General features: G+C 53.8%; 2 protein-coding genes and 1 non-coding gene across 4 annotated transcripts; 1 reads left to right on the top strand and 2 right to left on the bottom strand.

The window, feature by feature from the left end:
* Positions 1–1953: 1953 nt before the first annotated feature.
* PRADC1 (protease associated domain containing 1) lies at positions 1954–11056 on the bottom strand. Of its 2 annotated transcripts, none has more exons than XR_013224996.1 (5): positions 9934–11056; positions 8364–8464; positions 7747–7856; positions 6788–7077; positions 1954–4057 (listed from the first exon to the last, which is right to left on the bottom strand). XR_013224996.1 is itself a non-coding variant. In XM_077301245.1 (5 exons), the coding sequence occupies exons 1-5, from the start codon at positions 10211–10213 to the stop codon at positions 3937–3939; spliced, it is 774 nt and encodes a 257-aa protein (XP_077157360.1). In that variant the 5' UTR covers positions 10214–11050; the 3' UTR covers positions 1977–3936. The 2 variants fall into 2 exon arrangements, 1 of the variants encoding a protein (XP_077157360.1); XM_077301245.1 differs by having other exon boundaries at positions 1977–4057; positions 6916–7077; positions 9934–11050.
* On the top strand, positions 2673–2747 carry TRNAA-GGC (transfer RNA alanine (anticodon GGC)). The gene has a single exon. It is a non-coding gene; the product is annotated as a tRNA-Ala (tRNA).
* A 726-nt stretch (positions 11057–11782) lies between the features above and the next one.
* Positions 11783–15518, bottom strand: MRPS26 (mitochondrial ribosomal protein S26). Its single transcript, XM_077301243.1, has 4 exons — positions 15229–15518; positions 13952–14098; positions 12506–12629; positions 11783–12123 (listed from the first exon to the last, which is right to left on the bottom strand). The coding sequence occupies exons 1-4, from the start codon at positions 15456–15458 to the stop codon at positions 11992–11994; spliced, it is 633 nt and encodes a 210-aa protein (XP_077157358.1). The 5' UTR covers positions 15459–15518; the 3' UTR covers positions 11783–11991.
* Positions 15519–15840: the final 322 nt, after the last annotated feature.

Here is a 15840-nt window from a genome sequence, read left to right as displayed (position 1 = left end):
TCACAACAATGCAGAACACCAAGTCTTGGCATGACCTGGAACAGAACCCGAGGCTTTTAAAGACATGATCTTAGCCTGAAAAGTTGTGGTTTGTTCAGTTGTCTGCCTTGGAATTCGATCTTTCTGGAACGGCCAAACCCCAGAATCGTTGGGGGTATAAATCACAGCTGCCTCCCTCAGGACATTCTAACAAATTGGAAATATTTAAAAGGTGTCATCTGTTGACTCTGTTTTTGAAGTGCCTCTACAGTTTTAGGGGCACGCCCTCCCTCCCTCCCTCCCTCCTGGTGCTCACCTGGTAGGGATATGCCATTAGGGATGCCAGGCTCCAGGGGAGGCCTGGAGAATCCCCGGGTTTGCTACTGATCTCCAGACGACACAGCTCAGTCCCCCTGGAGAAAATGCATGCATGGGAGGGAGGGAGGGAGGGAGGGCGGACTCTCAGGCTTGGTGCCCCAGAGTTCCTTGTCCTCCCCAGGCTCCATCCCCCAAAATCTCCAGGAGTTTCCCACGCTGGATCTGGCCTCCGTATCAGGCACCCCGATGTGCAACCCAGCCTTGCAGATGAAGAGAGCTGCTTGGCCTGCCCTCTGTCTGTGTTCCCCAGGTCCTCTCCCAGGTTCTGTAGGCCCCTTTGCAATGAGACTGTGAAAGCTGACTTCTATGCAGAGGCTGCTGCCTTCCGGGCAGGGCAGGGCGCACCACATTAATCGGTTCTGCCGGAAGCACGCGACATGCAATAATAGACCCTTTTGCACTCTGAAGTGGAGTCGCTCTGCTTTTTTTTTTAACCCTCCCCATTTTCTAGCTGCTGTTTCACTGATGGCTGTTTTGAAAGGTGGATCCCAAGGCCGTGGCACCAATGTCTTGAAAGTCATGGCAGGGAAGGTGGGAATCTTCTTGCCACGGGCAGGAGCTGTGGGATGGGAGCAAACTCAACAGCTTTGCCATGCCTGGAGCCAGCGTAGTTTAAAGCCGCGGACTCTGGTGAGCAGGGTTTGGTTCCCCACTGCTTCTCCACATGCAGCCCGCTGGGTGAGCCTGGGCCAAACCGGGCTACCCAACACACACGCCAGGTGATAACTACATACTTCTCTTGGCTCCTTTTCAAGAAGTTCCAGCTGTCTATGCAAATACCCTTTTTCTCGATCTGTCACTGTGTCTTAACTCTGGGCAGTCAGAGATTCTCAGCACATTTGGCTTCTTGCTCGTTCATGCGTGAATACTGCCAGGAGCACAGAAAGCGGTGTCAGATCTCTTGTAGTGGGTCACAGAGCAGCGGCTTCTGTTCTGGCAAGCCAGGTTTGATTCCCTGCTCCTCTGCATGCAGCCAGCTGGGTGACCTTGGGCTTGTCACAGTCCTGTTGTCACAGAGCTCTTCTATCAGGGCTCTCTCAGCCTCCCCTCCCTCACAGGGTGTCTGTTGCAGGGAGAGGAAGGGAAGGTGACTGGAAGCCTTGAGACTCCATCGGGTAGAGAAAAGCGGCATAGAAGAACCAACTCTTCTTCTTCTTCAGTAATCTCAGGGCTCTCTCAGCCTCACCCACCTCACAGGGTGTCTGTTGTGGGGAGAGGAAAGGGAAGGCGACTGTAAGCCCCCTTGAGCCTCCTTCGGGTAGGGAAAAGCGGCATATAAGAACCAACTCTTCTTCTTCTTCAGTAATCTCAGGGCTCTCTCAGCCTCACGCACCCCACAGGGTGTCTGTTGTGGGGAGAGGAAAGGGAAGGCGACTGTAAGCCGCTTTGAGCCTCCTTCGGGTAGGGAAAAGTGGCATATGAGAACCAACTCTTCTTCTTCTTCAGTGATCTCAGGCCTCTCTCAGCCTCACCCACCTCACAGGGTGTCTGTTGTGGGGAGAGGAAGGGAAGGTGACTGTGAGCCGCTTTGAGACTCCTTCAGGCAGCGAAAAGCAGGGTATAAAACCAACATCTTGTATGCTTTCCTATCACTCAGCTCCAAATCGTTTGGCATTCATTTTTATTTTGTTTATTAATTTCGCTTTCTATGCTGACATTCCCAGGCTCACCGGCTTGTGACTGGTTACAACATTTTTAGTGGGGCTTTGGACTCTTAAAACACGAGGGCACACCCAAAACAAGTACAATTTTTATTAAGACTCATTTAGCTAGTATAAAGGGAGGAGGGAGAGCTCCTGTTTTTATACAACTACTATAAAACTGGGGAGCAGGGCAGGAATCCTGTCCCATCCACCGAGAACATAACCTGCCCAGCTCCCTTGAGCAGGGCCACGACAGCTCAGAAGGGAAGGGGAAACAGCATCTAGCTTGGATGCCCACGGAGGAGCCTGCTATTTGTGAGGAACAGGAGACACGACTCACAAGGTTCCCCCTGCCCAGAAGGGGCTCTCCTTTCCCTGCAGAAAGCCCCAGGTTCAATCCCCAGGTAAAAGGACCAGGTAGCGTGTGCTAGCTCGGCACGAGATTCTGGAAAGCTGCTGGACCAAGGATCTCACTCAGGATAAGGCAGCGTCATTTACGAGGACCCGCGGCTCAGTGCTAAAACCTCTGCTTGGCATACAGAAGGTCCCAGGTTCAATCCCTGACATCTCCAATTAAGCAGGTGATGTGGAAGACCTCTGCCCAAGGCCCCGAAGAGCAGCTGCCAGCCTGAGTAGACAATACTGGCCTTGATGACCCAAGGTTCTGTTTGGGGAGGTGCCGTGGCTCAGTGGGAGAGCCTCTGCTTGGCATGCAGAAGGCCCCAGGTTCAATCCCTGGCATCTCCAGTAGTAGGGGCCAGGCAGGAGGTGACGGGAAAGACCTTCGCCTGAGACCCTGGAGAGTCTGATTCGCTGATAAGGCCGCTCCGTGTGGTGTGTCCACAATGCAAGGGGATCGGTGGCTGTAAAAAAAGGGCAACCCAGAAAGGTACATAAAGGACATGGGAAAAAATGGCAACCCAGCTCTTTTCCTAGTTCACTTGGATCATACGTCAATTGGGAAACCAGCCGCTGTAGCCATCTCTTAGGGGAGGACTGCAACATCTGGCGTTAGGCAAAACCAACCAATTTTGCTTTAGAACTGACGGTCCAGTAAAACCCACCCATTTGAGGCTTTTAAGCAGCCTCCCCTTACAATTGCGTATTCCGGGGGTCCCCTTCCCTTCCCTGGGGACAGCCAAGAGGTTTCAGAAAGGGGGTGGGGCTCCTGCCCAGCAGGATTGGCTGCTGGAGACTTGCCTCACAGTGCCACTTAAAAATCAAATATGCCGCCACCACAGCCCAAGGGCCTATACTGTTTGACTGCAGGCAAGCTCTGGCTGCCATTTTCTGGCTTGCTCCTCCTCCTGGGGGAGCCATTTTGTGCAGCCATCTTGTGGCTGGGCTAGCAGAACGCCATTGGTGCTTGCAGGCTGAACAAGGCCGTGGGTCCCTGATTTACTCCTTGGACCTTGAGATATTCCGGGCCTGCAAGTGTATTCTCGGGGGCAGCCGTAAGGTGGGGCTTCTGTACGGATGCCAGTCTCCGGTGGGAACTGGGGATCCCCTGGGCTCACAGCTCATGGCCAGACGAAACAAATCAGCTTTGGAGGGTAGACCTGTCTATAGCATTATGCAAGACTGTGATCTCTCCCTGCCTCAAATCCCGCCCACTCCTAGCTCCACCCCCAGAGCCTCCAGGTATTTCCCAGCTCAGATTTGGCATCCCTGAGCTCTTGCTTTGCACAGTCAAGATCCTGACACGGCCCCACTTAGAGGCTGAAGAAGCTGCTTTCCATCTGTGGTCTGACTCAGGGTCGACAAACCTCCTCTACACATGAGAAGTCTCAGAAGTCGGGTTCCAGACCAGCCACGGAAAGCCCTGCTTCCTTCCAAGCCAGCAGAGTCGGGGTTCGGAGTCCTGACCTCCCCCTCCCCCCCCAGTCGGAGCAGCTCCTTGAGCCCCAGGTCTGTCCACAGCGGGCTCTCTTCTTGGCTACCAGAAGGTCCACGGGGGTTGCATGAGCTCATAAGCCGGGATGCTGGAGACGTTGACGGGGATGGAGATGACGGCCCACGGGAGCCCGTGCTGCTCCAAGGAACGCCGAATCATGGACCTGAAAAAGAGGGGGACCCAATGGGACTCAGCAAGCAAAGCCAAACCTGGATCCGTGCAGTACCTCTTAGGAGGACCGACCCCGTGATGCGTTATGGCAGGGGTGGTCAAACTGCGGCCCTCCAGATGTCCATGGACTACACTTCCCATGAGCCCCTGCCAGCGAATGCTGGCAGGGGCTCATGGGAAGTGTAGTCCATGGACATCTGGAGGGCCGCAGTTTGACTACCCCTGCATTATGGGCTGTGGGCTTTTCAGTTCACAACCACTCTTGAGGGAGAGAGAGCAGAGAGAGAAAGCACGAAATGAAACAGTCAAAAATAAGTATTCAGTGAACTCTTCACAAACTTCCCTGTTTCGGATTAGATGACTCGTCTTTACTCTGGGATGAAGGACAGACAGTCTTAAAGCGGGTAACGCAAAGACAGCCCTTTGCTATATCAATCAATGCCGACCTCCTTATCAATACGAGACGACGACCGTCTTAAAAGAGCCTGTCTCTCTGCTCGGCTCAGAATCTCCCCATCAAATTCATCTGGGGGCCGTTTCCTTCAGATTCTGTTTGCTGGAAGAACTCTTCTGTGCCAATGCAGCTGCACTGCTGCGATTTCTTTTACGTGCCGCCATTTTATCTGTTGTTGGGGGAGTGCTGAGTTTTTATAAACCGGGTTGTATAATTTTAGATTGTATATTGTTTTGTTGACACTGTTGTGGACCGCCACGAGCCTGCTTGCTGGGAGCGGCAGTATAAAAATCCCACAAATAAAATAAATACTGTCTGGCCGTCCTGCGTTTTTGACGGATCGACATCTTCTAGGCATTTGTATGATTAAATCGAAATACGACTGCGTAGAAGAGAAGCGAATGGTAAAAACGATCCTGAGTGACAGCCAGAATTTTGTTTGCCGTTTCAAGAATAAATCTCCCATTGACGGTATCAAATTGGCATCAAATAAGGCATCGTAGCTCATATGTCCTCGCCTGCAACTTTATTGGTGTATTCGGATAAAGGCATCTATCGTGCCCAAAAAGGTTGTCTGAATCTGACACACAGACAAGGTGGCCTACACCTGAGAATTCACACAACCAACAAACCTGACACTGCAGTTGAGTTCTCTTCTGACCATTACATTGGCTCAGTGGAAAAGAGCCTTTGCTTGGCATGCAGGAGGTCCCAGGTTCAATCCCCGGCATCTCCGATTAAAAAGACCCTGAGTGGACAACGCTCCATCGGGGGTCTGTTTCAGGATAAGGCGGCTCCATACTCTCTAAAACAGGGGTAGTCAAACTGCGGCCCTCCAGACGTCCGTGGACTACAATTCCCATGAGCCCCTGCCAGCAGGGGCTCATGGGAATTGTAGTCCCTGGACATCTGGAGGGCCGCAGTTTGACTACCCCTGCTCTAAAACGTTGCCTGCTTCACTGAATCCTGTTCTATTTCCAGATGCTCCCACTTCAGCCCTCCCTGAGTTTATTTTTAATCCAATTCTGGTTCTGACAAGCTGTGCTTCCCCCCAAGGAAGAGGAGGAGGGGAATCCTCCCATCCCCACAAGTCAAAGTGAGCCCTACGAAAACCCACGGGACAATTCATTGGGGGTTGGCAGGGCCTCTCTCAGCAAAAGGCCCAACTACTCTGGCACACTTGGCAGGAAACCCACCCACTAGCAGACACTTGGCCAGCCCACCACGGACTCACAGCTGATGCCCCATGAACAGAGGACCCAAGTTGCTGAATCCCAGAACCAGAAGGCAACTATTATTGTTATTTATTAATTTATTAATTTAGGAGACTAATAAGCAACACAAGCAGCAGTATCAAGCGAGAGACTCCACCCGAGTATACGAACATCCAGCAAGAAATCTTAGACCAGGGGTAGTCAAACTGCGGCCCTCCAGATGTCCATGGACTACAATTCCCAGAAGCCCCTGCCAGCGAATGCTAGCAGGGGGCTCCTGGGAATTGTAGTCCATGGACATCTGGAGGGCCGCAGTTTGACTACCCCTGTCTTAGACAGTGGCAATTCTAGGAATTAATAAAAAGGAATTTTATTGAAAACAAATGAAAATGGTCCCTAATAACATACATGGAATTGAATCTACTGTATTTGCCGGCGTATAAGACGACCCCCCAACATTTCCACTCAAAATATAGAGTTTGTTGCATTACATTACAGTACTATGGGCCACTATGGGCAGCTCTGTCTATCCCAACTGAAGGGCACCCGGCGTATAGGACGACCCCCCCCCCCACTTGGAGGCATGTTTTTCAGGGGGGGAAAGTAGTCTTATACGCCAGCAAATACTGTATTTATTCGATTTATATCCCGCTGCTTTTGAGACCGTCTCGCAGCGGGTTGCATTCCACTCAATAACCCCACAATTACAGGGGAAGGCCTCGGCCAATGTGCTTGTTGTCGGCCCTCCAGCGGAACTGGTTGGCCACCGTGTGGGGCGGACCAGACAGATGGTGAAGATGAAGAGCATCAGGGTTCTTTTTAACCCACCTTTTCAGTAACCCAAGGAGTCCCAATCGCCTTCTCTTTCCTCTCCCCACCACAGGCACCCTGTGAGGTAGGAAGAGCTGAGAGAGCTCTGCAAGAACTGCTCTGTGAGAACAGCTCTAAGAGAACGGAGACTGGCCCAAGGTCACCCAGCATGCGGAGGAGGAAGTGGGGAATCAAATCAGGCTCTCCAGATTAGAGGCTGCTCTCTTCACCATGACACAATTACCTTCCTAAAACGGAGACGCGGCATCCAAGCTGGGAGGGAGCCACCTGAAAGGCGCAGGCCACCAAGCCGTCTTTTTGGCCGGGCCGACCAGCTTCACACCTGGGGCTGTCCAGCCCTCGGCCACTCACCCGTCCCTCCCGAGCAGGAAGAGGGCAGGGATATCAGCCGTCTGGCCGGGGCTGTCCTGGATCATCTCCACGTAGGAGCCGCCATAAGCGTTGTCGGCGATGATGACCGCACGACCCCCGTGCTCTTGGACAACGCGGGTCTTGGACAGGAACGAGCAGCCCCTGGCGGAGACAGAACACAGAGTTCGAACGGGCTTTCTCAGCCAGGGCTTCCCAAAAGGGTGGGAGTTCATTTTTTAAATTTGTTAAAACATTTATCGGGTGCTATGACCGTATATGGTCATGTCGACTCACCCGCCCACCCCTCCCAAAATGGCCAAAGATGGGCCTGGAGGGGGTGGGAAGGGGAGGAGCCTCCAGGGGGCGTGTCCACAGCCATGCTTCCCAAACATATTCTGCATGATCGTGCCACCTCTGGGGTTTCTTGAAGAAGGTTTCAGGGGGTTCTCAATGGTAAAAAAGTGAAGAAAGGTTGGGTTATGATCATAGGATCCTAGAGCTGGATGAGGTCATACAGGCCACCTAGTCCGGGGGTGGCCAACCGGTGGCTCTCCAGATGTTCACGGACTACAATTCCCATGGGCCCCTGCCACTTGGCAGGGGCCCATGGGAATTGTAGTCCGTGAACATCTGGAGAGCCACCGGTTGGCCACCCCGGATTCTAGTCCCACCCCCTGCTCAGTGCAGGATCAGCCGAAAGCATCCAGGATCTGTCCAGCTGCTGCTTGAAGACCACCAGTGGGGGGAAGCCCCCCCCCCCTCTCCGGCAGTCCATTCCAGAGGTTCTGCCTCTCTAGTCTAGAACTAGCCTTCCTTTGCGAGAAAACTCACCCGTGTTCCACTAAGGCGATCTGGCCCTCGACAAAAACGCCGTTGTTCAGTACGCCACACGCCTCGGGAGGGTCTGCAGGCACCAGATAAATCTGCTCGTATCTTGTGTTCTAGAAGAGTCAAGGAGCCAACACACGACCCAATCAAGACACCAGCTCAGCTGCTGAAATTACGCAGCAGGAGGGACACATCCAGGGGTCCTCTCTATCTATACTCACTGAAGAATGGGCTGTTCTTCCAAAACCAACCAGTTGGTGGTCTCTGGCCCCAAGGAGGTATATCCGGCCTCAACCAGGGCCAGGACATTTTGCATCCTGGCCCCTACTTGGTGGAACGAGCTCCCAGAGGAGATCAAGGCCCTGCTGGAGTTAGCCCAATTTCTGCAAGACGGGGCTCTTCCGCCAGCCTTTTGGTTGGGGCCAAAGTTACCATCCATCTACCTACCTATACATGGCCCCACCCATGCAACGACACCCTGTGGAAATATCACTGCTGTTTTTAACCTGCTGTTATTTATTCCAATTAAATTAAAAACTTAATTTCACTTCCCCTCCATCAGACCGAACACTCAGGAGGCGAAGGAACGTTAGTTCAGCAGGTCTCGCTCTCATACTTACAAACACCCCCCCAAAATCCCGGGCCGGCGTGGCGGAAAAGATGTATCGGATGTCCCCCGGGCTGAGCACTTGGAAATAAAGATACTGCTGGAGTCGTAAGCCTGCAAGGGAATGCACAGAAAAAGGAGGGTTCAGAGGCTCCAGTGGACAGGCGTTCCAAAGCAAGGGAAACAGAACTTGGGGCTGGATTTATGAGCTTGCTCCGCCACTCATGGGGGGTCCTGGCCCCTGAGCTCAGCTGCCTCAGCATTGCCCACTCTGGCAGGCAGCAACTCTCTGGAGCTGGAGGTCTTTGGCTGGAGATGCTGGGACCCAAACCCTGGGTTTTCAGCCACCCTCCCTCACACAGAAGCACCTATGAAAGGTTGGCTACACCATGGATACACCTAGCATAGCATCGTCTTCTTCTTCGAGAGGCGGCCACTCACCGGAAAAGACAACGAGGCTAAGAAAAGCTGACAGCCGCAGGAAAAGAAGACGACCTAAGATGAAATGGATTGACACTCAAGGAAGTAAGACCTGAACAAGAATGTTAACGGTAGGATGATCGGGAGCTCATGCCTTCGTAGCCTAGCCCTATAGGCCTCTAACAGGCTCCTCTGCCGGGCGTCACGTCGCCCAACAACACACCAAACCGGAAAGCCATTTCTATTTTAGGCACAGCAAAAGTAAGACAGTCACCAGACTGTAATAAACAAAAAAAGTAAAATAGTCCACGAAGACCTGTGCAAAGGACAAAGTGTTACATCGAATTTTGTCTACCTGATAGGGGTGGCTCAGAGGCCTGGACCAATGCAGTATTGCCAACTCCTCCAGAGCCCTCCGCAGCTCCACCCCCCAAAGTCTCCAGCCTAGCCCTGGAGCCCTGATCTCAGATCTGTGACGGGGCAGGGTCTCCGCTCAGCACTTACCCCTCAAGCTTACACTAAACATGCACGCCGGGTCAGCTTCAGGAAAGCCAGGGGGCTTCCTCTGGGGCGTGGAGAGCCCTGGGTGTGCAGGGGCTCACACTCTGTGTGTTGCGGGGGGTCAGGGAGGAGAGCTGGGAGAGGGAGACTTGCCAAAGGCCAGCGAGGGAGCCGGGGGCAGAGAGGAGAGGTGAACCTTACCTGAGCCACCACAGGTCACAGCTCCATTTTTTAAAAAACAGACAGCGGAAGGGGCCAGCAAAGCAAAAACATTGCAACCACACACACAAACTCAAACACACATAAACACTGGAAGCGGAGAGTTGCCAACTCCAGGATGAGAAATTCCTGGAGATTCTTTTTTAGGGGGGGGAGCAGAGGTGGGTTTGTAGCCGGGAGGGACCTGTCAGCGCTGTCATTTCGGGAGATCTCCAGGCCTCACCTGGAGGCTGGCAACCCCAGGAAAGGACGAACAAGGTGGCTTCTTGGGCTCTCTGGAGGCCGGCGCGCTTGGAAAACTTTGCAAACCACGCCGGGACAAGGCGGCCAGTGGGAGTATGCATTGCAAAGCGGGGCCGGCTGGAGCATGCACGCCCTGAAGGCTGACCCCCCCTGCGAGGTAGGCACAGCCTGGCCAGGCGCAAGCCCCGCGGGGTACTCACCGTGCACGGCCGAGCAAAGGCACAGCAAAGCGGCCGGCCAGCCGGGCCCCACGCCGGGCATCTCCGGGGCTGTCGACGCTCCGCGCCCAGCGCGCCCCGGCCGTGCAAAGCGCTGCAAAACGCGCAGGGAGCCCGGGCGGAGAGGCCCGCCTCCCGGGCGCCGCTCATTGGCGGGGAGCCCCGGCCCGGGGTCGTGCCATTGGTGGGCCTTCCTCTCATCCCGCCCTCTCTCCACCGACAAGCTTCTAGTAGGGGAAAGCGGAAATCCCCCAAATAGCATTTATTTAAACGGTACATGCCCCAAAGGAGAAGAATTTCCCTGGAAGTTAGGAGAGGAGCTCTGGAGACGAGTCCCCCGGGGGTGGGGGGATGGAGTGGGCTATTTATTTACGGCCTTCCTTCCTTAGGGGATTCAGGTGGCTTACCATCTAGGTTTTTGTAGGAACACATAAAATATCAAAATACTGAGGACAAAGTCGGAGCCCAGGAACGCCTTGAAGACCAACCAAGTTTAATTCTGGGTAAAGCTTTTGTGTGCATGCACACTTGCCTGCAGAAGTGCGAATGCACACTAAAGTTGTTCCCTTGAACAAAACCTTGTGGGGCTTCAAGGGGCCGCTGTGCCCAAATTTTATTCAGGCCAACACGGCTGCCCACCTGAATCTAAATAAATAAACCAAAACCAGTCTACCTAAATGAAACGGCTAAGGGAATTCTGTCGCATTGCAAAGGAAGAAGGCTGTTGATCCTTCTAGTGGTGCCACTCAGTTTGCTGAACTCTATTTTTTTTTTTTGAATGTCTCCGGTCTGCTCCATTGTCTTTTAACCTCTGCATCCTCAGTGGTTTCAAAACAACCACCCAGCCCCTCTGGCAGCGGGTTCGATAAGGATGACGTTGTTACGCTGCAATGCTCTCAAGACGCTGACCTCCTCCCCGGGTAAATTCATTAAATGCAGGGGGAGCTTCCATGGATTCCTCTTCAAAAGCAGCCATTTCCCAAACTCCCAGGGCCCTCCAGAAACCCTGGTTGGGAAAGCCTGGCACATAACACAGTTGGCTTCAAAGTGCAACTGGATTCAAACCTTGCTCCTGCTTCAGACGGTCAACTCGTGGCCTCATCCCCCACTGAGGTCTCTCCCCACCCGAGACCCCCCCTTCCAACCCCCAAATCTCTAGGCACCTCCCACCCCAGTGTTCAAAATTTTAATTGGCTTGGCTTTTTCTTAATTTTTTTTCCAAAATCTGTTCGTTAGTTGCCTCAAATTCTCCCCATACAGCTTCCTCCGGGTGTCCGGCCCATTATCAGATGTATGAGCTGACATAGAACGAACATACACAAAGGTCTTCACCTCAGCAGGTGTTTGGTGACTGGCTCCACTTCCTTGGGGGGGGGGGGAGTGTCCTCTCCATGCAGTGCTCACAGACACAGAAAGGCCAGGGTCCCCTTGCACGGCTGTTTCTCTCCCACCCACTAGCAAACGCTGGCAGGGGCTCATGGGAATTGTAGTCCATGGACATCTGGAGGACCACAGGTTGACTACCCCTGCCCTAGATCAAGGGTGGCCAAACTGTGGCTCACCAGATGTCCATGAACGACAAAGCCCATGTTGGCAGGGGCTCATGGGAATTGTAGTCCATGGACATCTGGCGAGTCCATGGACATCTGCCCTAGATTTTGCATTCACTTGCCATCTAGTTTAAGCTTTGCTGCCACGGCTAAGGCAGCTTGGGGCGACAGTGCCCAGATGTCTGCAGAGCTGGCTTTAGCTTCATTCCAAAAACCCATCCTGCCAAATTAGAACTCCAAACAGAAAAACAGCACAGGATTCAGACCCAGTGCGTCAACGCTCTCTAGCAAAATCCATCCCTTTATTCCTGTCAAGGAGCTACTCCTAGCAAAGAGGAGCCACAAAGTTCTCCCGGCACAAAGACCCAAATCGACACCCATCAGTCCGGCGGTCAGAGGCCAGCGTATCGACTCTGCCGAGATTGCTGTTTCCCGAGTCTGGACGGGAGGGACGGCCGATTCTCTGGGGAGGCCCCTCATGGGAAGGGCCCTAAGACAGGACGCTCCGTTTGGCCACCCGCCCCTCCCTGTCGATGGCAAAATTGTAGCTGCGGGGGTTGTCCAAGCACTCCTCGATCTTCGCGTCCAGGTTCTCGGGGGTGATGAAGTCTTTGGCGGCCTCCTGCGCAGGTAGAGAAAAGCACAAAACCGCAAATCAGACAAGAGGCCGAAAGCGACGGGCCGGCAGTACAGAAACAAGATTTTCGAACGCCGTTCTCTGAAGAGTTAAATTAGAATCCTGCGCAACTCCCCATCAGCCCAGTTGCAGCTAGGCTTTCAGAAAGCCCAAGGAACACGTACCCACCCGGCCCTTCAGTCTGATAGGGTCTGGCTACGGTGGCAACTCCGCGTAACGTATCTTACTGGAAACCTGTTTGGGCCAGCAGACCACCTAACAGCCTTAGAAGCCCCTAAACAGCCAAGAATATCTGCTCCGGCATGCTTCAAGGGCCCGCCCCCAGCCTCTCTGGGAGGCTGCCCTGTGCCCCCATGCCCTTCCTTACCTGTAGCTGGAGCACCTCCATCTCCTTCTCCTTGAGGAATTCCTCCAGCTGGGTAGCCCTTTTCTGGGCTCCAAGCAAGCGTCGTTCCTTCGCTTCGGCCTCTTCCCTTCGATGGCGCTCCTCCCTGCAGCAGGAAGGCAGAAAGAACAGGGAACCTGTTGCAGACTGACAAACGGAGTCCCTTTTCTGTACAGACCCACTGCTTTTGACTGACCTGCCTTTGGTTCGACCCCAACAATCCTCTCATTCTTCAGGGCATCAGGACCATGACAGCACACAGCCTAGGACTGGCAACTCTTGATTTAGAACTTCTTGGAGATTTGAGAGTGGCGATGTAGGGAACCTCAGTGCAGTGCAGAACGCCAGGGGGGGTCAGCTGGGCCTCTCCAGGTGTCCATGGACTACAATTCCCATGAGCCCCTGCCAGCAGGGGCTCATGGGAACTGTAGTCCATAGACATCTGGAGGGCCGCAGTTTGACTACCCCTGGTCGGATTGTCAGCGGGGCAGCTTTCTTCTTTGTGATTTACATGGCCAGTTGCCTGGAGGGCCACAAAGGAGAGAGGCGGATAATAAACAAGTCAAAGAAATAAACTGACCTTCGACTACCCTGCAGCACTGGTTTCCCCAGCTGATTTGAGGCTGCCGCAGCTCTCCTTTTGCATGGAGAAGACTAACATTGCAGTAGCTGCTGCCACAGTGAGATGTATAAATAAAGCTGCACAGCAACTGAATCTCCATTGGCTGGCCAAAAACCCTGCCTGGCTCCACTCACTTTCTAAAAAACCCTGGTGGGTGCGAGGGAAAGCATTAGCGCCCATGGACACTGCATTGGCAACCCTTGCTGCAGCACCTTTTCCTCAGCTTTCTTAACCACCCCCAACCTTTGACCTTCAGCCTTCCTTCTGCACAGCCCTTCTCCTGCTACCATCAGCCACCGCTTCTGGCTTCCCCATGCCTCCCCCGTCTCAAGCACAGCTAAGCAGCCTGACCCAGCTTGACGTAGGGGTTAAGAGTCCCCACTCCCACCCATGAAGCCCTGCTGGGTAACCATGGGGCAGTCACATTTCTCTCTGAGCTACCTCAGCCCCACCGATCTCATGGGGTGACTGTTGTGGGGAGAGGAAGGGATGGCGGCTGCAAGCCCCTTTGAGACTGCAATGAGTAGTTTAAAAAGTGAGCCAAAATCAGCTCTTTTTCTTCTACCGCCCTGAGTCCACTTCGGCGGAGAGGGCGGTCTAGATATTTAAAGAATCATCAAACCATCGAGTTGGAAGGGACCTCCAAGGTTATCGAGTCCAGCCCCCGTGGAATGCAGGAAATTCACAACGACATAAAACAAACTAAATACGTTCCCCATTACGGGATCTCAGGCAAGACGGCATCGTTATCCCACTGGAGATGCCGCTTTTCTTAAGGACAACGGACAGACCGATCTTGGTCTCACCTCCGTTCCTGGAGACGCCGATTCTCGGCATCGTTGAAGGCCATCAGCTCCCGATGCTCCTGCTCTGCAGCCCCCTTCTGCAGCATCCCCAGCTCGCCTTGCTTCTGCGCGTAGCATCGCTGCACCCAGTCATGCTTGAACTCAGCCCTGGAGGAAGGCGGTGGCATTAGACGGCATTAGGGACCCTAGGTCATCTTACGGCACCAGCCCCAATGGGCTGATGTATGAGAACAGGTTTTTATAGTCAGTATTGCCATTTTATGAAAATATTGCCATTTTATGAAGTTTTGCGATTGTTTATTGGGGTGTTTTTATGGAAGAATCAACTCTACGATTCTATGATTTGTTCTTATGTTTTTATATTAATTCTGTGGACCGCCGCAACCCAGCTTGCTGGGAGTGGCAGTCTATAAATCAAAATAAATAAATAATTGGGGATGTTTTATATTATATTTTAGATGTGGCTTGTTGTTGTTGTTAGGTGCGAAGTCGTGTCCGACCCATCGCGACCCCATGGACGATGATCCTCCAGGCCTTCCTGTCCTCTACCATTCCCCGGAGTCCATTTAAGTTTGCCCCGACTGCTTCAGGGACTCCATCCAGCCACCTCATTCTCTGTCGTCCCCTTCTTCTTTTGCCCTCGATCGCTCCCAGCATTAGGCTCTTCTCCAGGGAGTCCTTCCTTCTCATGAGGTGGCCAGAGTTTCATCTTCAGGATCCGGCCTTCTAAGGAGCAGTCAGGGCTGATCTCCTCTAGGACTGACCGGTTTGTTCGCCTTGCAGTCCAAGGGACTCGCAAGAGTCTTCTCCAGCACCAGAGTTCAAAAGCCTCAATTCTTTGATGCTCGGCCTTCCTTATGGTCCAACTTTCGCAGCCATACATTGCAACTGGGAATACCATAGCCTTGACTAGACGCACTTTTGTCGGCAGGGTGGTGTCTCTGCTTTTTAGGATTTTGTACATTGCTTCTTTTTTGAGAACCGCCGTGAGCCACCTTGCAGGAAGCGGCGGTATACAAATCCAATCCATAAATGAATGAACAGCCTGTCCTTCCAATGCAAGACCTGTTGGACTCCTGCCTACCATTTACTCAGCTGCAAGCAGCATGCGGCCGGGGAGACTGGGGCGCGTCCATTCCATTTAGCCGGCGGGGGTGTCCTTGCCCCCCTGCACGCCATAGAACGGTCGATTCCCCGTCGCGAGGCGCCCCCGGCTTCCCTGATTGGCTGTTTCCCCGGACTGGCGTGCCCCTCCGCCAATGAGGCGCGCCGCTCACCTGAGGGCCTTCATGACGCGCCGGTGGTAGTAGTAGCGGTTCTTCACCACCAGCAGCTCGGTCACGTCGACGGGCGTCGGCAGCTTGACCCGCCCGACCTTGGACTTGGCCTGCGGGTCCGTGCGGGACTTCCGGCCGCGGCAAGGCGCCGCCAAGAGCGGCAGGCCCGGGAAGCAGCGGCCCAGCAGGCCAGAAGCCGCGCCTGGGGCCGCCACGATCCCCCGCAGCATCCCGACGGCCAGGCTGCGGAAGACGCGGGTGCCGGAAGTCGGGCTCGAGCATGCCGGGAGATGTAGTACTCCCTGGCCCTGCCCGCCACCCGGGGCAGGGAATGCCGGGAAGCACGATGGGGAAAGGGAGCTTGGTCCGGAAGTCAAGGTGGCATGCTGGGGGATGTAGTTTTCCTCGTTTAGGACTAGGTGGTGGCATTTCGCATCTAACTCTCTGGCCCTGAATAAATCTTTGTTGGTCTTAAAGGTGTTACTGGACTCTGGTTTTATTCTCTGGTCTCAGGACAAGTGGCCAGCACGGCTTGTCCTTTGCAGGGATGCTTCCACGCTGGAGGGGGCGGGGGGCGGGGGACGGATGGGGCCAGCAACAACTGGGAAAGTG

This window comes from Paroedura picta, chromosome 10, assembly GCF_049243985.1.
Source record: "Paroedura picta isolate Pp20150507F chromosome 10, Ppicta_v3.0, whole genome shotgun sequence".
Classification (NCBI taxonomy): domain Eukaryota; kingdom Metazoa; phylum Chordata; class Lepidosauria; order Squamata; family Gekkonidae; genus Paroedura; species Paroedura picta.
The sequence above is the reverse complement of the archived record's forward strand: the minus strand, read 5'-3'. Positions and strand labels throughout refer to the sequence as shown.

Coding starts and splice junctions, on each gene's coding strand:
- PRADC1 (XM_077301245.1), bottom strand. CDS start 10,213: ATGCTATTTGGGGGATTTCCGCTTTCCCCTACTAGAAGCTTGTCGGTG. Junction 7,857..8,363: donor GGGATTTTGGGGGGGTGTTT/GTAAGTATGAGA, acceptor TGACTCTTCTAG/AACACAAGATACGAGCAGAT. Junction 4,058..6,915: donor TTCCTGCTCGGGAGGGACGG/GTGAGTGGCCGA, acceptor CCTCTTTTTCAG/GTCCATGATTCGGCGTTCCT.
- MRPS26 (XM_077301243.1), bottom strand. CDS start 15,458: ATGCTGCGGGGGATCGTGGCGGCCCCAGGCGCGGCTTCTGGCCTGCTG. Junction 14,099..15,228: donor CGCGTCATGAAGGCCCTCAG/GTGAGCGGCGCG, acceptor GCCTTCCTCCAG/GGCTGAGTTCAAGCATGACT. Junction 12,630..13,951: donor CGGCGTCTCCAGGAACGGAG/GTGAGACCAAGA, acceptor TTCCTGCTGCAG/GGAGGAGCGCCATCGAAGGG.